This window comes from Halichoeres trimaculatus, unplaced genomic scaffold, assembly GCF_033239565.1.
Source record: "Halichoeres trimaculatus isolate MK-OKI-2021-1 unplaced genomic scaffold, fHalTri1.1 fHalTri1_scaffold_23, whole genome shotgun sequence".
NCBI lineage: Eukaryota > Metazoa > Chordata > Actinopteri > Labriformes > Labridae > Halichoeres > Halichoeres trimaculatus.
Window position 1 is genome coordinate 9,612,501 of NW_027437201.1, and position 23,063 is coordinate 9,635,563.

Below are 23,063 nucleotides of genomic sequence, written 5' to 3' on the forward strand. Positions count from 1 at the left end.
CATCAATATAACTTTGGTTTTACAACAGAGTTTCAGCTTTCATCACAGAAACATATCACAGTTAGTCTTTCTAAACAATGCTGAGAATTTAAAATGTCAAAATGCTGACAAGCAAATATTTTCCAACAGGAAGTTTAGAGAAAAGTTACGTGCAGGCTCATGACTGAGTTCAGCATAACTATGGTAAACTCTATGTTCTAAACAACTATTTCAGTCTGTTACATACAACAAAACAACACACTGACATCACATGATGTGCAGTTTTTATTTATTTATGTCCAGGGATATCCAGCTCCATGAACCAATTTATTTACTTATAAACTCATCAAAATGTTGTTGACACAGAAAACCTGTAAACCAACTTTTTGTACAGAGAAAATTCACAGGAGGAATTGATCAGGGAATCGATAAAGAATCGGATTGGCATCAGAATCTTATCAATACTCATCCTCAGACATATCACTGTCTTATGTTGGTGTCTTGTGTTTGTGTCTGGTGTGGGCTCCTTAAGCTTGGGTCAGAAATAGTTGCTCTGTTTGTGTTTTTTCAGGCTCACCAGCTAAAATGAGGTCATTTTTATCCTTTAGCGATGTGGAGAGAGTATCCATGCTTTCATCTTGCTCCTCTCAGACGTCTGCAGCTCAGTCAGGAGTCACTCTAATGGCCTCTGCTTGAACCGAATGCAGCTTTTTTCTACTCGTGTCTAGACTTAGATCACTGCAATTTGAGCTTGTCGTCTGGGTTCTACCACCACTATGGCCACTTTTCCTAACATTACTGCTACTTATGCTGCAGTTTGCGTCACTTTTTCCTTATTGAAAGTAACTAAAAATACAGAGAGAGAGAGCTAAACTTCTACACACTGACACTGTTTCATTAGTCTAACCACAGAACTGAAATGTTTAACTTCTTACAGCTACGACTGAGAGGTGCTGAGATATCCAACAACTGAAAAGTGAAGTTAATTCTCTAATTAGTTCACCAGGTTTAGCTTTATGCTTGAGAACATGACCCAACATGAATGCTCTTCTGAAGCATCCTGTTTTGATTTTCTGTTAGAAGCTGTATTCACACATTCATGAAACTTATTTTGACATGTGTGAACGCAAACAGCAGAAATTTTCTTACTGGCTCTCTCAGGCTTTTTCCTGCTGCCCTCTTTAAAAGATCTGACAGGTTACCACCTAGGTTGTGATGGATAATGTGGATAAATGTTTTTATTCTTTCAAAATTTTATTATTATAAGTAAGTTTGTGAAATGCAGAATATCAGCGGTCCTTTTACAGCAGAACTGAACGATCATTCTCTTCATGCTCTCAATGCTGCCCTGGAAACACACTTCACTGGCCTATCTTTCTCTAAAGCCCCCCTGCAACAGTTTGATCCTGTTTCTATTTTACCGTTACAAAGCACTATAAGAGCTGGTTTTTGTTGAAGAAAAGTGCACTACAAATGCCATTTATTATTGATATGCTCTGATATTGAGGCCGGCGGTGCTGCGAGGATCAGTCGTGCCGTTTGTTGGAGTCTGGTCTGAGTTTGTAGTGCAGCACTTTGGATCCTGATACATTTACTGTGTGTGTTTTATGGGTCAGTTGATGGGACATGATGCTGATTTACGGCTTTTAGAGGCTTTTCTCTCAGTCTGAGAGAAATCAAGTCATGTGAACATATACACAAACACAGAAGAAGTCAGAGTCCACCTTGGGAATGAAAAGCATCATGGCAGAGTGTGTTTTCAGCATTGAAATATAGAATTAATAGATCTCTATCTTTCTGTGTTTGTGTGTGTGTGTGTGTGTGTGTGTGTGTGTGTGTGTGTGTGTGTGTGTGTGTGTGTGTGTGTGTGTTTCTAGAGTATCTTTGCTCAGTTCCAGTTCAGCAGTGAGCGTGTGCTGCCGTCAGATGCACTGCGGAGCGCTCTGGCCAAGACTTTCCAAGACGAACAACGCTTTCAGCTGGGTATCATGGACGACGCTGCTGAGTGCTTTGTGAGTATAAGACACACACTCTCACACACACACGCACACACACACTTAAATTTTAACTGAGTGGGTGTCTGAGTCAGAGATCTTAAGAGGGGGAAGGAGATTTCCAGCAGCCTCAGAGAAACTTTTTTCAAGTTTGTAACTTTTCTTTTTCCTCGTCATTACTTTTTCATTTCCCTGAGTAACATTTTAAAGTGATATGTGTTAGGGCTGGACAATTAATCGGATTTCAATCGTGATTTCAATTTTGCCATCTGACAATCATAAAAACAATATAATTGAAGAAAAACAATTAATATGCCACACAGTGTAGATGTATGCAAGTTCCTGTGCTTCATAGCTCTTCTGTGTTCCATGTGCAGCCACAGCGAGTGTGTGTGACTTATGTGTATCAATAATACTGTATGTGCCACTTGCTGGTTCTTTAAAGTTGTGTTTAAATCAGTACTGAAGTTTTTGAATAAATGAATAATTGTGTATATTAATTGTGATTTCAATATCACTTAAAATTATTGGGATTCTTATTTTTACCATAATCGCCCAGCCCTAATATGTGTTACACCTCTCTTCATATTGAAACTAATTAGGTATGCACACCCAGATATGTCCTTTAACCCTTTAGATCTCGGTACAGTCTGAAATGTTGCTGCAGTTTAGTTAAAAAAACTCAGATTTTAAAAATTATGAACACAACCTAGCAACACTATTACACAATATTACATGTACTGATTTAACTGTCATTTTGGGGTTTCAACCATGGACTTAAAAAATGGACATCATCTTTTGGAGCTCAAAGTAGTGCTCCCCCTGGCGGCTGGCTGCAGTATAGGTCAAAAACTCTGTCTCCCCAGTCATTAAAGATGAGAATATTTATTAAAATTTTAATACACTTCATGGAAATGTTATTCACATTCGTAAATCCTCTTTTTTTCCCAATTTTTTTTATTTTAGAGGTTGAGTACTGGGGATGCACCAATCCAACTTTTCTGGTTCTGATATCGATACCTGGGCTTTAGGTATCGACCAATACCGATCCGATACCAGTGTTAAAAAAGAGCCTGCATACCCTACTGTGGGGAAAGACTGGTAATGTTTTGGGTAAAAGGCAAAAAATGAAAATATAAAATTACTGAAGTCAGTTTTCATTTAAACTGTAAAATATTTAAATTTTTACCAGCAAAACAATGCTTAAGCATGTACAGAGATTTATATTCGAATGTAAACTTTTATACCCTGTAGACTGGTGATGCAGTGAATAACAAAGAAAGTGCATCAGAGGCAACATTTCAAATCAAGTAGCCGAGAGCAAAAGAAAAAAAGGCCTAGAGCTGTTTGCCTGGATCGGCACCGTGGATCGGCCCATTCCCGCGGATACGGATCCAGCTTTAAGGGGCACAGATACAACGATATCTGGATCCATATCGGTGCAGTTTTTGCTGTATCAGTGAAATAAGTTGGGAGGGAGAGCCCAGAAGAGATTAGCTTCTTGAATGGATAGAAAAAAAGTTATTTTTGTCACCGGGCTCCACACAGAATCTCAACTGCACACACTCTGGCTGCACATTGGTGGCGCCTCTAACAAGATTGTTTTGGTTTCAAAACCAGAATCAAGTATGTACTGGCCCACAGTTATCATTTTCTCTGCTCATTGTTCCGTTTACATGCTCAGTTTTGTTTTTGTTGATGAACTGTAGTGTCAAACAAAAGGTGGTTCCAATTCAAAGTGTCATTTCAAGGTTTGATCACAGAGTTCGGGTCAAGATACTTGAAGTGAAACACCAGAAAAACACAAGGGAAGCTAAGATGATTTATTGAAGTTTAAAATGTGATATTATTAAAGCTGTCAATAAGACACTTTTATGATTGGTGCAGCAGATAGTTTGCTCTAACTGCCTGATTAGAATAACACAGTCTTAGATTTGTGTGACTTGATGCAGTATTTTATTACATTTTATGAAATTTTATAAAGGTTTGTAAAAAGTGTTGGAGTTTTACTACACAATCTGGTTGCACTCTTTTTAAAATTCAGCCAGAAGGCAGTCACGATGTTACTCATCTTCAGTGACTCATATTGCAGATTAATGATTTGAAAACATCGCTCAGCTCGGCTGCGCTGTATGGACTTTATATTGCCTTACTGCAGAAATAACACAGACTGTACGTCTTTACTCTGTGCTCCTTCAGGAGATAATATTAGGACAAGTGCTTTTCAACAAATCAAGCTGTATATTTGGATCGCGACTGTTTCACTTTGAATGAACTTTATTAATTATTGAAGGAGGAAAAGAAAATGTCGTTAGTCAGAGGTTTGATTAGTGTAATATCTTCACACGTCTTCATTATCCTCCTCTCTGCACGGCTTCCTGTTGCTTTCTCACCTCCACCTCCAGTCTCTCTCCTTCTGCCTCTTTCCTTCCTGCCTCAGAGACCGCCTCAGTGTGTGTGTGTGTGTGTATGTGTGTGTTTTATGTGTGTGCATGAGCGGCTCAGCCTGATCGATTGGTAGTAAATGTGTTCAGTCAGGGAATCCGTGGGCTTCTTATGAAATATAGATGCTGCTCCCACGGTCAGATTAACAAGAGCACCAACAGAGAGAAACGATCAAACACTCACGCACACACACACCACACTGTACATGTGTGTACAATACAAACAAGCACATGTGCCAACTTGGCACACAGCAAACACATGAATTGGTTTTCTGGTCTTATTTCTCAGGAGAACCTCTTGATGCGGATACACTTCCACATCAGCGCAGAGAGCAGAGAGGACATCTGCACGGCCAAACACTGCATACCCCACCAGAAGTTTGCCATGACCCTGTTCGAACAGGTAAGACGGGCTTCAGACACCTGAGAGCCACACTGACATGAAATTTCTCTACATATGCGGATGAATTTTTTGGTTGAAGTCGCAATTGCTGTGTTTCAGAGGAACTTTCAGGTCTGGTGCTCTCTGTACCAAGCCTCAACTTTGTACCTTTGCTGATTTTGTCCTGTTGATTGTGTTAAGTGACAAAAAAAAATCAAACTTTGGGCTTTGTGCCGTAAAGCTCCTCATCTGACATTGGCCTGGTGATCACTGTGGGATATGTGGCTTTAGTCGCCTAAATCAGTGGTTCCCAAATTCAGGGTTGAGACCCCTCGTAAGTTGTGAAATTCATTCATTCTTTCATCTTCTACCGCTTATCCTGTTAACAACCTTTGGGTTCTAGTCAGAGATCACAGGGTTGACACAAAGAGACAGACAACCTTGAGGGCCACATATACACAGGGAGACCATGTAGACTCTACACAGAAAGGCCCACCTTGCCTAAACTGGGGTTTGAACTGGTGACCTTCTTACTGTGAGGTGACAGAGCTAACCACCACCGTGCAGCTCCGGGTCGTGAAATTTCTTCCAAAATGATAAAATATTGAAAATTCCTTCCATCATCATAAAGCAGACAGGGCTTCATTTAATATATGAATTTTATGTGAATAGAAAATGTTTGATCTGTTTTGAACATTTCCTTTTTGGCCTGAGGCGACTAAGCCTAGATAACAGCGTAATGAAGTATCTTTGGCTTTTTTCCTTTGTTAGTTTTGTCTGTTTTTGATCGGTCTATTAGTGTAGTCCCAAGGCAGTGAGTCTCCGGTCTTTAGCATCATATTTACTGTGGGTCATTGGCTGAAAAGTTTGGGAACCCTTTGTGTAAATATTAAATAATGAAACCTCATGTCACATGTTTAGAGGCATCAAGTACAGCTTGGTTAACAAGTCGTTGATATTCTAATAATTTTAGGCCTCAAACACAGTTGTGGTGGTGGTTTTCCGAGCTCTGTGTTTGCTATATGGAGTGTGCTTGTTTCTATGTTTGTGTGTGTCTAGCTAGTGTCGTGCTTATCTAGCTAACCTGTGGCTAATCGTGATCAAGAAAAAGTCTAGTCTTTATCCCTCCAGGAGTTTGAGGCCAACGTCATTGCTGGCAAGGTCTCATAAATGTATTAACTCAAAATATTTAGCTGCTTTAAACTTTAGTGCAGTCACATCTGCTGCAGAAACCAGGAGCTCGGAAACAATCTGCACAGGAGGTGGACTGTTGCATCAGTCTAAACTAAAAACTAACTTTAATCCATTCCACTTCTTGATAAACAACAGACTAATGAGGTCCAGCCATGGACTGTAAAATGGGTTCAGCTGAGTGCTGTAAAAGACAAAGTTGACACTGAAAATGACAGTTAGCAAAGAAAAGTTTGATCAAAAATTAATAACATTATTGATATCATTAATTGTCATTAATAAAACAGTGATTATCAAAAAATATATTTTGATTCAAAAACATCAGAATAAAAAATGTATAAAAATGAATTAATATAAAACATTTGATGTCTGTGTCACTTCAAAAGTTGCAATTATCTGTTTTGATGTCATTATAAATTTTTAAAATACACGTTTTTCAATGCCAATGTTTTTTTTTTCATTTTCAGGATATGTTTTTTAATGCCAAATTTTATTTTCAATACCAAATATTAAAGTTGTTTTGGCTCAATACAGGAGATGTTTTTCTTTCGGAAGTGATAACTTTTTTATGACTGGAAAAATGGTGCAGTAACAGCCTAATGACTCCAACAATAATCGCCAACGTTTTTAAAATCAGTTTGAAACTCTAACTCGGAGAGGAGGGATGAAAAAGTTAATAAAATAAAAAAACGAATAATTCATGAAACAAAAAGTCTTAATTTGAATTATTTTGACATCATTGTTGGTCCTGGTTCTCTCCATCAGTGCGCCTGAGGACCTCAGCTAACTTTGAATCTCACCATCCAGGGAACAGTTACTCCTGGGTTCAGATGATTTCTGCTTCCTTCTCTGATGAGAGTCAAACAGACTGTCGGGCTGCTCTAGACTGATTGAAACATGGGCCACTGCTGTGCAGATGAGCCTGGCAGGTGTCACTCAAACTCTGATTGGCCACACCCGCACGGCTAGGAGGAATGATGCTAACAGAAAAATGCTCTGTCACTTTAAGACAAGTTTGAGTCCAGACTTCTGAGACATTCCAGCGTGATATCTTTGGAGCATTTTTTTTTTTCAAGCCAGATTTCCAGAGGCTGTAAACGGCTGTTACATCACCGTTTCCGAGGTGGCGGCAAAATATGTTTGTCTGACACGGAAACGTTCTGACGCCCTGTGACTAACGTGAGGATGTGTTTGTGTTTGCAGTGTGTGTGTAACAGCTGTGGAGCCACATCAGACCCCCTGCCCTTCATTCAGATGGTTCATTACATCTCCACTACATCCCTCTGGTAAGACTAGACACACACCTACCTGCACACACACTCTCTCACACACACACACTGCAGTAAATCTGGCAGCAAGCTGAGGCTGGGTGGCAGTAAAGGAAGGTACAGCGTGTTCTCGTCTTCTTCTACTTCTTCCCTGCACGGGTCCCTGCTGAACATCGAGCACACACATGCACACACACCCACATACACACACACACATTTGTGGTCATGCATATGGAAAAGCAGGTGAGATTCTGAATAATTTCTCTCTCTTATTCAGATAGACAGAGGCACAGGCTAACTCGCGCAGGACAGAGGAGGCATGTGTGTATCCTTAGAGCTGTTACATAAAACACACACACACTCAGTCAATGAAATAAGGAACAGGGGAAGTAATCAATCAGCTGTTTGATTCAGTAGACCCAGGGGGCGGTATAAATCTATAAGTGGAACAGTGGGTCGGAAAGAGCGTGAACGAGAGGGAAATAAGAGGATATATCACTCTGTATCCCTTTTGGAAATGGAACACGGCAGAGGAAATCGAGGGATAAACGAGGGGGCAAAAGTACAAATAAACACACGGTGTGGAGGTAGCCGTGCTCTCTGTTTGTGCCTGTTAGCGCTGCCAGGCTATTTTTACCCTTAGAAGAGCCTGTTGTTTACAGACGAGATTCGCCGAATATGCAAAAGTCAACATGAGTAAGATAATCAGAGGGCAACAAAAAGACTAAACAAACGTCTGGTTCAGGCACGATTCAGAGCAGAGCAAACACACGAACAAGTGGTGCTGTTTTTTCTGCTCTCACAGCCCAGCAAGGGGATAAAACAGGAGGAGAGAAAGAGGGAAGAGGTCGAGTTCATTTCAGGCTGAAAGAAAAAGGTGACGGGAGGAGAAGAGAGGAGGAGAAATTTGAGTTGTTCATTATTCTTAAAGGAGCACTTCACCCGGAAACAAAACAACAACAATGCTGATTCATCGCACACATAATCCTGAATGCTCATTCATTCTCAGATTATAATAATGTGTGTTTGAGTTTGTCCTTCGGAGGACTTAATGCTGATAAACACAGCTCAGGATTTAAGTGCTTTGAAGTTTGCCAGAGGAGATCGTTGCAGAAATACAGCTCGTTCCACATTTTTCATGAAGTTCTCCGTCACTTAGCTGAACTGCTCCTTTAATAATCGCAACAATAATAATGTTCCCTCGCTGCTCGCTGCTGCTCCCGGTGGGGACGTTGTCTTTTAGCTTAACCACTTTACGAAGGTCAGAGATCATAATCTGCCAGACTGGATTTAAAAACCTGCTCAGAGGGGATCTTTTTACAGCCGTAACGACTGCATCACCGAGATTTGCTCTTACTTTTACTTTCTTCTTCTTCTTCTGTTCCCTTTGTTTTGTTTTCTTAATTAAAGCAGATGAGAAAAAGCCTGAGGGAGCGGCTCAGTCTGCGCTCTGAATGGTTGCCTAAGCAATATGCAAAGCGAGTGGACGAAACACTGCAGGATTCAGAGCTTTTGAACTGATTTTCAGCCAGAAATACGACGGGAAATGAGACAATTGTTTGCAGATTACTGCACAGCGGCGTGAGACAAACACAGAGGGAGAGGTTTTAAAGAATGAAGACAAAGTTTCTGGTGGCCACGAGTCACAATCAGGCAAAACAAAAGATGTTTTCTTCTATTCACAAAAGCTTTGCTCTCATACACAGTATGTGTGTGTGTGTTTTTTTTCTGTGTGTGTGTGTATGGATGCTGCAGTAACCAGGCAGTGAGGATGCTGGAGTGCAGAGAGAAACCCACACCGGACATGTTTGGAGAGCTGCTCCGCAACGCCAGCAACATGGGAGACCTGCGCAACTGCCCTGTGAGAGCACACACACACATGTTCACACACACACACATATATATATATATCCACACAGCAGAAGATGTGCTGGGTTTTATTTGCATTTTTTAAAGTGATTCTGCTGTGAGTTCAGTTTCATATTTGAGGAAAATAAATGAAAATCTGCAGATTTGGTTTTAAATATCAACAGATGGAGAGATGAAAGAAAAAATGGAACTAAAAGCAGGATGAAAATCACATTCTCGGAGAATAACTTGCAGCGTAACCACTTTGGTACTTTCATCATGTCAACTTTGTTTCCCCCTTTTCTTTCTTGGTGCGTCTTTGTTACGTAACCAGCAGCCCATTTGCATCTTCCTCCCATTTTTCTCTTCACTCTCTTTTACCGGAAGCATTTGCCGAGTTGTCGTCAGAGCTTTTTAGACAAAACAGTGATGTGCAGGGAGAAGTCATTTTGACTGATGAGGGTGTATCTGCTGGAGAGAAAAAAGGAGCAGGAGTTAGACGAAGGCGTGTAGGTAGAGAACGAGGTGGACACAGGAACACGTGTGACGTCTTTGCTTTGTTCTGCAGCTCTGCGTGTTGTGCCGCCACATGGGAAAGTTCTGTCCGGCTCGGTCCCAGCTCGGCCCCGCTCCTCTCTGCCAAATCGTCAGCACAAAGAGCCTCCTCAGCGGCCGCTCTGTCTCCACACAGCAGCACCCACACAACCACTCACACACACACACTGAGCTTATTCACGGACCCAACGCTGACGTTGTGTGCGCAGTCCTGCGGGAGAGGAGCAACCTGCCTCTGTTTATCTTCCATCACTGGCAGCGCTGATCTTTTGTTAATACCACACTGGGCTCTGCTCAAACAAAGTGACGGTATTTGGATGGCAGAGAGGCTGCTGGGAGATAATGTAGGTGCCAGACTGAGTGTAAGGTGCCAAAGAGAAAACTGTGAAGTTGTGAATATGTTTTTTGTTAGTTATGCACTAAAATTAGTCAATTTATTGAATCCATAGACAGAGAGGAGCTTTTACTTTCAGAAAGTACAAAAACCTCAAGCCCATCTGACTTTAGAGCATTGTTTTTATTTCCACATGTGAGATTTCTTCAGTTTCATAACATCTGTGCTCTTATTGCTGGTTTGAAGCTCACAGGGCTGTGTATGAAGAGGGATGTCATATCCGTATGCTTATCAAAGTTTAACAAAGAGGATTAGAGTCAGAAACCGATAACAGCAGGGATTGCCTCTCAAGTGTTCAGGTGCTCTCACTACGAGTGCAAAGGATTCATGTCAAAGTAGGATATTGATATCGTCAAATTCTGAAGCAGAGCTGAAACAAACTCTGCTCTGAGGTTGAACGGTGCTGCCTTTAAGATAAATTTGTTTTGTGTTTAAAAATCTACAAATGAATGAGTTGCTAGATAATAATCACCATGAAACTGCAGATGGAATCCTTGTGGAGCTGACGTGAAAATCTGATCTATTTAAACCGCTTTAGTCTGATTCTCTTTGCATCCCACCCCTAACCTCAGCTCCACCTTGAAAACTGTGTCTGATTTTATCAGTGTCATACTTAAGCCATGTTTCCACCAAGTGATCCGTAATGGATCAGTACAGTTTGTTGTGAGTCAGATCAGTAAAGCCTGATCCTGTTTGTGATTCTGCCGCTCAGGACAAAGAGCAATGCAAGTCAGCTTTCTGCTAACCAGGTATGTGTCAAATAAATACCCGTGGTTAGCTGAGAAACGTGATGCTATGGGTGGTTTCTGGGCTCACGTAGCTTCATTCAGAGGGTGTATGCAAAATCCAAAGAGGAGGATCCCAGTTTGAATGTTGTGTTTACTAACAAGTAACAAAAACTCCTGCAGACCCTACCTTAAAGCTTTGATTTGAGAAGAAGATGCCATCATCACAGTGTAAAGAGGAAGAGATGAGGATCAAAGTTTGAGATTGTGAAAAACTAAAGAGTTGCTCCTTGTTGCTTCTTGCTACAGATTTCTTTTTCTGACACTCTGATTGTGTCACTTCCCCGGCTAACAGCAGTAACTCGTGTGTGACTGTTGAAAATGATGACCCAGACTACAAATATAGCACCAAGCTGTAACAAACCAGGATGCACTCGGTGACCTCGTCCTCTCTGGATGAATGCTAGGTTTACTGTCACATGAACACTCCTCTGTATCAGCTTTAACATCAACAAAGTGTGTTTGTCTCCTTATTCCAGTTTTTGCTCCACTTCAGAGAAAGCTTGTGCAGAAAGATTTTTCCAGAGTCGTTTCATTTTTGCTCTGAAGAATGCAACGATCAGCACTCTGCAAACCTCATGTATCCTTTGACCAGCAGCACTCTTACATAACTCTCCCCCTCTTTGAAAGGTCTGCAGAGCCACCGCCAGCGCAGAGGAATCTTTGCATATGAGACTCAGAGATGAGTCTGCAGCCGTCAGTGCCGTATCATGAAGCAGAGCAGCTCTGTTTGGAGCGTCATGTGATAAATGATGTTGTCACCCGTGGTGAGACAGCACACAGGGCTAACTGAGGTCCCGTGCTTGTGTCCTGAGCGCACAGATAGTCTTAGTGCCGGTGCTGGCTCGTCTCCGTGTCCCTTCTTTTCTGAGAATTGAGAAGCTGGCAGAAAACCTTCCTGCCATCTTTGGTGCCAACGCTAGACGTCCCGCCGCCCACGAGAGAAAAAAGGAAGAGTTCTGTGTGTGTTTTTGTGCATATGTGTGCGTGCGAGTGTTTGGCAAAGCGTCTGGTTGCCGGGGTGTTCTCAGGCTGTTTCCGAGCCGGCTCTGCCAACGCTGCGTGCATGCTCGTGTGTGCGCTTTTTGAGTGTGTGCGCAGCGGCTCTGTGGTGGGTCATGACTCAAAGGAAGGAGTCAGAACACACGGTTCTGAACTCGACAGAAGGCCCAAGGGACAAATACAGCTCAGCACTGTGCTTCTTCCTCTCTCCTTCTCTCTTTAAGTCCTTTCATCATCTCTTTCCTCCCGCCTTTTATCTCTGCCTCTCATTCCTCTGCTGCTCACTCTATCTGAGTGTGTATCTGCATTCATGCGTCTGTGTTCATCCCTAGCCAAATGAATCGGTGATTTTAACGTTGCATGCTGCTGTCACACAGCCTCACAAGACAGGATGAATAAACCTGTTTGATGAATAACACTCTTGTCTTATTTTCTCACCTCCTCAGAGTAACTGTGGGGAGGTGCTGCGTATCCGCCGGGTGCTGATGAACTCACCAGAGATCGTGTCCATCGGGCTGGTGTGGGACTCAGACCACTCTGACCTGGCTGAGGACGTCATACACAGCCTGGGGACCTGCCTTCGTCTGGGAGATGTAAGAGGATCTCAAATTAAACGTTTTAACACAAACATGTGTGCATGTGTCAGTGAGAGGAGCTGTTCTGCACAGTTTTACCCATTATCCAGACACTACTACACTCATGAGGGCTCCAGTGTCCCTCATTTAGAAAAAAAAAGCTGTGGTAGTGCCCCCTTTGATGGCCTACTAATACATAAACAGGATAAAGAGCCCTCCAGAGAGCCCTTACAGTAAAGAAAACTGAAACACTGCCCTACAGGCTGCCGTACAAACCCCTGCTGCATGCAGCTGCTGCCCTTTTTATTTTATTAATGTGTAACACCAAGATAAACATCTGCTGTCAGATACAGTAACACACAAGTGTTTATGGTGCTGCCTCTGAAGCGACGACTCAGAGTGAAAACACTTTCTAGTCATGTGGTCTTCCACACTGGTCAGGACTGAAATATTAAAACTGGGCTCCTGCATTTTTAAAGACGCCGGCTTGTGATACCAGAGCTTTTTAGGAAATACTCTAAAGAGCAATCATTTCAGTAGAGAGGGACTTTAATGTCCTGGGTTAGTTATTAAAAAGTAATATCAGTGTATAAGAAGCACTTTTTAATTCATTTTTCAGATTTACAAAGCGAGCTGCCTCCTTTAAACCAGTGTGATGAGATCCACAGTCTGTCACGATGTCGTGCTGTGGAATTTGACCCAGAGCGTGGCGCTGTCACCTGGCTAACGCTTTGTTATGGACAGGTGCCATTGTGACAGACTGGCAATTATAGAACTGTTGACGTTATAGTTCTTTTTGCAGCTTTGGATGAACTGATCCAATCCTGATATAGATTATCAATCTGATACATGCTCAAAAAGTGATGCTGCGTTCCTTTGTGCTTGGAACTGGGAAGTCGGAAGTGGGAATGACGTCATCTCCAAGTTCAGCGTTCTAGTTGCCAAGTCGGAAAAACTTGCCTTAACAGCAGTATTTCTGTATATAAACATTGAATATTACTATATAAATGGCTGATTAATTTCGACAAACACTTGTCAGAAATGTTAAAATAATGGTGTGGAGATGGTGTGGGTGCTCCGACTTACAAGTCGAAAAATTCGACTTAGAAATGCACTGTAGAGCATTTCTATGCTCTACAGTGTTACCCTGTTAAATCCCACTGCTAACAATAATTGCAGTATCTGTTTTATCACTTCTGGAATCTCACTTGAAGAGGTCTGACTTTGCGTAGCTAGTTTGATTTTTAAAATGTAAGAATATTAAAAAATAAATAAAATAAAAAAAAAATAAAAAAAAATCACAATGAAATATAGGCATGTGGAAAAAAAAACCAAATACATAAAATAAATTAAAATGAAATACAGGAATTGGGAACAAAGATATTATAATAAAATATAACAAAATATGAAAAAAAAAACACAATATGCACCAGGGAGGTCTTAGAAAATAAATGTATTTACTAAGAAAAAAGTTTTTCTTTTTTAATTAAATGGGTTAACAACAACCTTGTGTGAATTATATCATTGCTTGTAGGTCTGTAAAATTTGCTTTGCTGTGCTAAAAAATGCTAAAATAGCATTAAGGAAGATAACTCTTTAGATCAGTACAGATATCGGCCGATACCAAAGCCCAGGTTTCTGTATCGGGACATGAAATTTAAACAATTGTATCTCTGTATCCCCTAACCAAGTGGTTTATAAAGAAAAACCCCTCTGAAAAAAAAACAAATGAGTATGTTACAAACTTATCAAAACCAGAAGAACCGTATAATTTGATTTCAAAGTTTGACTCATGTCTCATCTGTTAACATGGAGTCAGGCTTCAGGATCAAGTGGTTCCCAAAGCAAGGGTCAAAAAATACAAAAATTGCCTTTGAAAATCAAAAAAATATATACATTTGTGTATTTCATCTATTATTTTTAAAAATATAAACAAAATTTGTGGTTGATTTTTTTATAAAACTGTGCAAACAGAAAATGTTTGATTGGTTTACATTTGTTGCCACAAGACCCCCGGAGTCACCAAGCCAGGAAAACACGGGTCAGCTAAATTTAGTGTCTTGAGTCTTTTTGTCCATCTTTGATTGGCTTATCAGTGTATTCCCTCAGCAGGCAGGCGCTTGCAACCAGCACAGCTATTTTAGGGGTTATTTAGGTGTTCGGGAACCCCTGATTGACACAGCAACCAGTCACCAGCAGGGGGAGACCGAAATGTTTCTGCTTCACTTTTAAAGAGCTGTGATGTTGTCCATCTTGTTATGGTCTCACCTGGATGTAATTGGCTCCACTCAAACTCAGAGCATCAAAGGATTTCAGAAACTAGGTTCAAACAGGACTGGTGCATACTCTGCAAGCAGACACATACTCTCAAAGACCCACACACACACACACACACATACACACGCAACAGAGGAACACAAACAAAAGTGTGTTTGCAGCAGCAGCAGCAGCTTTCAAGAAACCCTGAACTTATCACACGCCATCACTGCCTTTGATTGCCATCGCTCTCGTATGGAGCAGAGAAATCCACGCTGAAGCTTTCACACCTCACACACACAGACATACACTCTCACTAACACACACACTCATGTTTGGCCCTTGATACTCCATGTCATGACTGAGTAATGTTGATGCATTTTAATGCTACTGTAACATCTCGAGCAGCATGCTGAAGTGATCTCTATGAATAATGGAGCGATGAATATGACTATGTGTTATACTGAGTGGAGCTCTTCCCTCTATCTTCTATCTGCTGTCTCCGCCTGCTGCTGTCGCTCTCGTCCTCGTCCCCCTCGCTTCTGAGAGATGAAGCTGGTTGTTAGATAGAAATCGGAGGCATAATTTATCGCGTTTTCTGCTTTTGTTTAGCTGTTCGCAACAGAGAAATGAATCCATCTGTCTCCTGTATCCCCCACCATCTTCTGCTGCTTTCTCTTTGTCTGTCGTCTGCATCTGTTCTCTCTCTTTTCTGCTTCCATGTGAGCCTTTTTATGTTCTTCCTCTGCTTCAAAAAGAGCATTTCCGAGCTGGAACAATTAGTCTGTGGCAAAAAAAGAGAGAGCCATTTTGATTAATCTTCATTGCAAGCTGTTTATCTAGCCAAAACACTAACACTTCTTGTTTCTGAGTCCTATAATTTGAGGATTTGCTGTTTATCTTTTGTTTGGTCTCTTGGAGTTGGGATGTGTGTAAGGTCTGGCTCACTGGTTGGAAAAAAGAGCCAATTTGAGGAAAAATTAGGGTCTAACATTTGGTTATTTTTGGACAGGAAAAAGATTGAAAAATTCCCTTCTTTAGCTGAATAATTAGTATTGAAAAGTAACTGGAAGTTGACAGGGTTTTCACTTTACTTAGCCAAGCGATGATGAAACAGTTGAAAATTGGTACATGTAGGAGACAGTTTTCATAAGTGAGATGAAAACGATATCCTGATAACAATTGTTTCACAGTGGGAGGCACCAACTAAAGAACATGTCATATTGTATCATATCTTACCGTGACATATTGTAACATAACACTGTAATAAAGTGTTACATAGCTCAACATACTGTACCAAAACATATCATATTGTAAAACACCTTATTGTAACATGTCATATCACAACAAATTATATTGTAAATCATGATACCCTAGTATATTGTACTGAAACACAGCATCATAACATATCTTTTTGTAACACATCGTATCATAACACAGTGCACCGTATCGTATCGTATGGTATGGTATCGTTTCGTATGGTATCGTATGGTATCGTATGGTATCGTATGGTATCGTATGGTATCGTATGGTATCGTATGGTATCCTATCATATCATATCATATCATATATGACATATGAAGTAACATATTGTATCAAAACACATTGTAACAGAACATATAGTAACATTACAATGTAATGTAACATGAATACAGACTGTGAAACGGGGGCCTTTCAATCCTTCTGACTTTTTGGGTTTTAAACAGGAGGTGTCAGAACAGTTACCCTGTGATGTTACATTACATTGATAATGTAACATTGGTAATGTAACATTACATTATGTAACATACCATGACATAACATATTATATCAAAACACTTTGTACCAAAACATAGTGTACTATCATCTAGTTCAATATCATACTTCCTATCATATAGCAACATGTCACAATACAATAACATTTGTAACATATCACATCACACTGTAACATACTGTATCTGAACATAACATACCAAAACACGCTGTACTGTAACACAGCATACTATTACATATTGTATTGTATTGTAACATATCATACTGGGACTATGGTATGTAACACATAGTGCTGTAACATAACCAATCCTAACATTCTGTATCATAATATGTCGTAACAAAACATGTCATAATATAATGTGTCGTAACACGTAACATTTCCTATTGTAACATTCGTATGGTAACAATTTGTATTGTAACGTGTCGCAACATAACGTCATAATATAATGTGTCGTAACATATCGTAACATTTCGTAACATTTCGTATGGTAACATTTCATATGGTAACATTTTGTATCAATATATATTATAGTGTAACATAACCTGTGGTAACATATCTGGTGTAACATATACTGTAACATATGGTGCAATACCATATCATATTGAAACATCTCATATTGAAACATACTGTGACCTCAGAAATTGTATGGTAGCATATTGTATCGTCTCATATTGTCACATTTTGCATCACAACACATTGTATCATTGCATATTGTATCGTTACATACTGTTACATATCCTATCGTAACATATTGTACTGTAACTTATAATAACATGGGATACTGTCACATATCGTCTCATAACAAATTTTTAGTAGCTCTCCTAACTGTAGCGTCTCACATTGCATCATAATTTGTATCACATTGTATTATCCGCTACACTGTGCTCATAGACTGTATGACTTACAGAAGTTGTACCATGGGGTATCTTAATGTGTCATTATGTATTTTATGGTACTATATTGTGTATTGTGAGCTGAGTATATCGTTACATTTCTTGTTGAACTTTCTCACAGCAGTAGATGGTAATCAGTCACACTTAAACACAGCAGCTTTGGATTATATGAAGTCATGTTCTTTAACCAGCATCTACAGCTCTGAGGCATTGCTGCTTAATTTTTTTGTGGAAGTGTAGAATAAATGTGGCGCTGTGCAGAGATAGAGCAGTTTGAAGAGCTGAGGCTCCATTTAAAGGATGACTGCATACAGCATACACACTAGGTGAGCAAAAATGTGCTTGTAGTCCCATTAACTCCTCTATCTCAATCCCCCTCCTACTGCACACCTCTCCCCTCTCCTCTCCCTGTCTCCTCCCCCTCCCTCTCCTCTCCTCTCCTCTCTCTCTCCCTCTGTAGTTGTTCTACCGTGTGACAGAGGAGAGGGCTCGCCAGGCGGAGCTCTACTTGGTGGGCATGGTGTGCTACTACGGCAAGCACTACTCCACCTTCTTCTTCCAGACCAAGATACGCAAGTGGATGTACTTCGACGACGCCCACGTCAAAGAGGTGAGACACAGTTTGCAGTTGGAGGCTGCATGCTGCAGGACGGGGACGGGACTGGAGGAGGAGGAGGAGGAGGGGAGGGGAGGGTGTTATACGGTATCTGCTGCATCTCCAGCTGAGCTTGTGAGAGCAGCAATGACGAGAACTAAAGCTGTGTGTTAGTTTTGGTGCTGCACGGTCAGGGGAGAGTGTGTTTCCTAAATGGATGAGGTTTTTCAGGTTTGTCTTTGTGCTGATCTGAGTGCTGCTGAAACTGGTCTTATGATGTGGTGCTCTATGATTAGGGGTGAGTTCTGTCCCATACGGCTGGGAAATGAATTTTGCAGTGGCTGAGTGGAGGAAAGCTGGGCTGGTTTGCTGAGTCAAAATGTGAGATGAAGTGGATTTGCATGTCCTTGACTCTTCTGTCTGCTAAATAGATTATAAGGGTAATAAAAAGTGTGATTATATGGGAGGAATAAGGGCGCACAGCTGCACAATGCATGTTTGACCTTCTACTTTTAATGCCTCTCGAGTGACTGTGTCTTATAAAAGGATAGATTTACTTCCTGATTTAGTGTGTGTGTGTGTTTATATGTATGTTAATGTGTCCTGATGTGTGTGTGTGTGTGCTGCCCCGCTGTACCTCCAGATCGGCCCGAAGTGGAAGGACGTGGTGTCTCGCTGTATCAAAGGCCACTATCAGCCCCTGCTGCTGCTCTACGCTGACCCCCGTGGGACGCCGGTGATACTGCAGGAAAGCCCCAACCCCTGTAGCAGCTCCAACCCACAGCTGGAGCTCCAGCACTGCAGCAAGGCCGGCTACGACAGCGAGGACTCCGGTACAGCAGAGACAGCACACATCAGATCACACTTCTCTGTGTTTATCACCGATAGGACGGTGGGGGCGCATGAGGGGTTACAGCTTCAAAGCTCTGACCTTCAACCCCATAATCCAGCTCCAAGCTTTGTACACTGCTGAGGACTTACTTTGCTGCAAACATATGGAAACGCAGGATTTACAGAAAGGTCATCTCTTTGTTCTCTCTCAGGTCGGGAGCCGTCTATATCCAGCGATACTCGCACCGACTCTTCAACAGACAGCTCCAGTCACAGAGCCTCCCGCAGCAGACCTCTCCACCAGTCCACGGGCAGCCACCTCTCCAGTGAATCACAGACCACGGTGGTCTGTAACTACGACATCGGCACTCCGCCGCACATTGCTGACACCGGAGGTAAACCTGCATTTGAGTCTGAAGTTCTGTAAACTTCGATTGGCGGACGCAGAAGTAGCTGCATTGAAAGAGAAGTGCTAAACTGCTGTGCTTGTTAGGGACAGATACAAAAGAGCAAAGGTCAGTTAGTCTCAGTCCAAACGAAGGGACTTCTTTGCCCCTGTGCTTCATCACTGCAGACTCTTCAGCTTTTGCACTGCTGCAGGGATAATTGCTCCCAGTGGGATAAATAAAAAGCAAAAACTATTGGATTTACTTTCCCTCTTGTGCCACACACAGAGTCAGCGGTGGAGGGTCCTCCCCGCCCTCCCTCTCCTCCGCTGCCGGAGTACAAGGAGACGGCCGTCTTCCTCCTCTCCTCCCGTCGGCCGCTCACCTCTTCTTCCTCCTCCTCTCGTCCCCTGTCCTCCTCCTCTTCGTCAGGAGTCGGGGGCTGCGAGGGGGGAGCTGGAGGTCCCCACTGGGAGGATGAGAGCACCAGCAGCGAGAGCAAGTCCAGGTGCTACAACATGGATTCACACAGACAAACTTAGTGCAAGGAATTATCAACTAAAGAAAGTACAATCACAATCTCTGCACCAAAACTGCTTTCTCAGACGATTTCAAGCATTTCAGATCAGATATAACTAAATCAGAGACTCAGAGAACTGTATGTGGAGTTATGTTAAAGACTTTGTGGTCATTTCATAGTTGCTTTTTCCACATTGAACCTAAAATTATACGACCATCACTGGAATCTTTCAACAGTATCTGAGAGTAAGTGCTGCATAGCTGCTGCACTGCTCTCTGCAAGATTTAACAGCTGCCTCCACCTCCCCTGTGAATTTTTAGCATAAAACTGAATTTGAATGTAAGTTTTTCCTCCTGAAAGTGTTTATTACTGCAGAAAGTTGTAAAGAGTGTCAAGTTTACATGCTCACTCCAACGCTTGATTCATTTGATAAGCAGACTCAAAGCATGTGGTGCTGTAAGAGTTAAAATCTTTGTGTGCAAGGCCTGACTGAAGTGGATTTAAGTTGTTTTGTAGGTCAGGTATTTTTATTTCTTAAGCTTTCAAATCTGAAATGAGTTATTCTGCTTTATTTTTGGATGATCCCACGGAAAGATGAATAACATCTACCTCCCTTTGTCTCCAGCTCTTCTGGAGGCCGCTACAGGCCCACCTGGAGGCCTAGGAGAGAGGCCCTGAACATCGACAGCATTTTCACCCGACCGAGAGGGTCCTCTCTGGGCTACAACACCCTGCCTGGTCCCTCCTTCCCTCCGGAGCCACAGGACTCTCTTCCCCCAGCAGGACCTGCTCCCTCACCCACACAGCCTGGGTTACAAGAGGCAGAGGGGAGGGGGGCAGGGGAGTTGGAGGCAGGGTTTGGGCTGGTTGGGCAGCCCAGGTCTCTGGGCAGCGGGCGGACGATGGGTCCACCTGCCCCTCCACCTCTGAGAGGGGTGGAGCACCAGCCACGTCTGATTCAGAGGATGGAGAGTGGCTACGAGAGCAGTGAGAGGAACAGCAGCAGCCCCGACAGGTGAGAGGCTCACACATAACAATTACTGTCTCTATCTTTCTCCCTCTGTCATTCATCGTCTTTCCCCCTCTGACTTTCCCTGTCACTCTTGATTTCACGTTCAATTTAACTTCAACAGCTTCAAATTCAACTGTGACATTAACAACAACAAATTGTCCAGCAATAGTCACCCAAACATATCAATCAAAGGACATATTTGTCCAGGGAATTGCACTCTTACCTGTCCTTCCTTTCTCTCTTTCTTCCTCTCTGTTTCTCCCTCCGCACAGGGAGGTGGGGCAACAGAAACGGGCACTGATGTCAGGACCCTCATGGCGCTCGGTGCCCAAGTCAAAGAGCAGCGGTGCCATCCTGCAGGAGCTGCCCTCCCCTAGCTGGAGTGGTGGCACTATCTCAGGTGTGTAAATGTGTGTGTACCTGAGTGTATCCACTGTGCCTCAGCTTCTGGATCAGTTAAAGACGTTTTTATTCCACGCTCTGTGTCCATGTGAGTTCAGGCGCAGGGCGCAGCGAGCTGGACGAGCTGCAGGAGGAGGTGGCGAGGAGAGCCCGTCAGCAGGAGCAACAGAAGAGGAAGGAGGCGGAGCGGGAGGCAGCCATGGGATTTAACCCCAAACCCAGCAAATACATGGACCTGGACCAGCTCCAACACCAGGGTAAGGATGAGAGAGACAGAAAGAGACAAGAGGAAGGGAAAAGGAAAATATGGGTGGTTGAAGTTTCCAGAATGAGTCAAAATGATCAGTTCATCCAATTTAGAGCCAAGATATTTCCACTTACCTCTTTGGCTATCATAGGATACAATTTTTTTGTTTTAATTTCAGACATTTCACTCTGAGATATTTTTCTCGTCTTCTATGTAACTGAAGAGGATCAAACATATCAGTTCTACTGTGATTGAAAAATTTCCTAAAACTAAGTATTGACAAGTTTCAGACTCACTAGGAAGAGTATGCTTTTGTGTGAACTGATCCTTTAAAAAGGAGTTCTAAAAACAAAAGTATGAAAGCTGCACAGCCAAATAACGTTAAATTATGTCAGAATAAGTTGAAGATGGGAAATTTTTTTCCCAAGCATCATTTATGCCTTGGACAACAACTGCAAACATGCTACAACTGCCCGAAACATTTCCTTCATTATCAACAATGAAAAAAAAAACTTGATTTGTTCAAAGACACAATTTTTACTTCAAACAACAAACAAAATGGAAATTAAAAAAATGAAGGGAAAATTAATCAACAGTCAAAATTCTGCAAAAACTCAAAGTGCATACAAAAGTCTCACTATAACACATGGCAGCACATACCAGCTTGATGATATGTGTGTTCTCCAGCCCACTAGGGGGAGCTCTGTGTGGAAAAGCATCAAAGTAATTTTCTATTTTACGATATGCCTCTGAAACCCTCCTGTTTTCTTGTTTTCGGTCCAAGAGTTAAGCTTTTCTCCTTATAGCTCCCCCTGGAGGCCTGGAGACTGAAGTTGTTTTGCCTCACAAAGCAGCGTTTTCTGTTGCATTTGTTGGTCTCCATTGTTTTGTATGCGTTTTTGAGATTGTCTCTAAAGTTATCACTGATTCCTCCCAGTGGAAATGTTTCTGCAGCCACTTTGCCCTTGGAGGCCACAGTAGTTTTATGCTGTGCGTCATCCCTTGATCCGGGCTGATGAGGTGTATTTTTATGTTAAAATCTTGCTCGGCGCAGCTTTAAGGTCACATTAGCACCTGTTGTCTAGCTCAGCAGTGACTTGTATGTCCATGGTTCTGTCTGACCTCCTCTTTGTCCTCATTCCCATCTGTTGGCTTGTCTCTCCATCTGTCTCCCTCTGTCTTTTTAAAATGTGTCTGTTCGTTCCCAGTGTGCTACTATAACTCATGATAATTTATTTATGCTGTGTCATCTTTTGGTATTAATAACAGACTATGTGTCTCTGAGTCTGTATTTGACAGTACCAGTTCAGAGTTGAATATATACAGTGTTAACTTTGAATGCATCTTTTTCAACCACACCTCGGGTAAAACTCTAGCAGACTAATGTTGTGTTGACCAAACTTCTTCAATGACTCTTGAAAACAGGCCGTAACTCTTTGCATTCACTTTATTTATGGGGCAGTTGGGGCAGAGGCAAAGAATGTGGGTCGTAGATAGTAGGGGGTGACATGCAGCAAAGAGACAAAGCAAGGAATCAAACCAGCAACCACTGCGAGACTGCTGCCTCTGTATATGGGGCACACCAAATGTTGCCTTGATGCTAGAGATGCACTGATCCAACTCTTCTGGTTTCTGGTCTGATACTCAGACTTAGGATATCGACTGATAGAGATACCAATACTGATACTGATACCAATACAATACTTGTATCAAAATAATAACCTGCATGCTTTACTCTGGGATAAGATTGG

At 42.0% G+C, this 23,063-nt stretch overlaps 1 protein-coding gene across 3 annotated transcripts in view; it reads left to right on the top strand.

The window, feature by feature from the left end:
• Positions 1-23,063, top strand: part of usp54b (ubiquitin specific peptidase 54b) — a 62,017-nt gene that overhangs the window by 28,898 nt on the left and 10,056 nt on the right. For all 3 annotated transcript variants that reach the window (XR_012597487.1, XM_074662815.1, XM_074662816.1), the window contains 12 exons: positions 1,857-1,991; positions 4,707-4,820; positions 7,194-7,276; positions 9,014-9,119; positions 12,289-12,435; positions 17,780-17,929; positions 18,558-18,747; positions 18,958-19,140; positions 19,420-19,639; positions 20,277-20,666; positions 20,936-21,063; positions 21,164-21,322. Coding sequence is in view for 2 of the 3 variants with exons in the window: in XM_074662815.1 (XP_074518916.1) it covers positions 1,857-1,991; positions 4,707-4,820; positions 7,194-7,276; positions 9,014-9,119; positions 12,289-12,435; positions 17,780-17,929; positions 18,558-18,747; positions 18,958-19,140; positions 19,420-19,639; positions 20,277-20,666; positions 20,936-21,063; positions 21,164-21,322 (2,005 nt within the window). In the remaining variant the exon portion in view is untranslated. The remainder of the gene's footprint in view (positions 1-1,856; positions 1,992-4,706; positions 4,821-7,193; positions 7,277-9,013; positions 9,120-12,288; positions 12,436-17,779; positions 17,930-18,557; positions 18,748-18,957; positions 19,141-19,419; positions 19,640-20,276; positions 20,667-20,935; positions 21,064-21,163; positions 21,323-23,063) is intronic.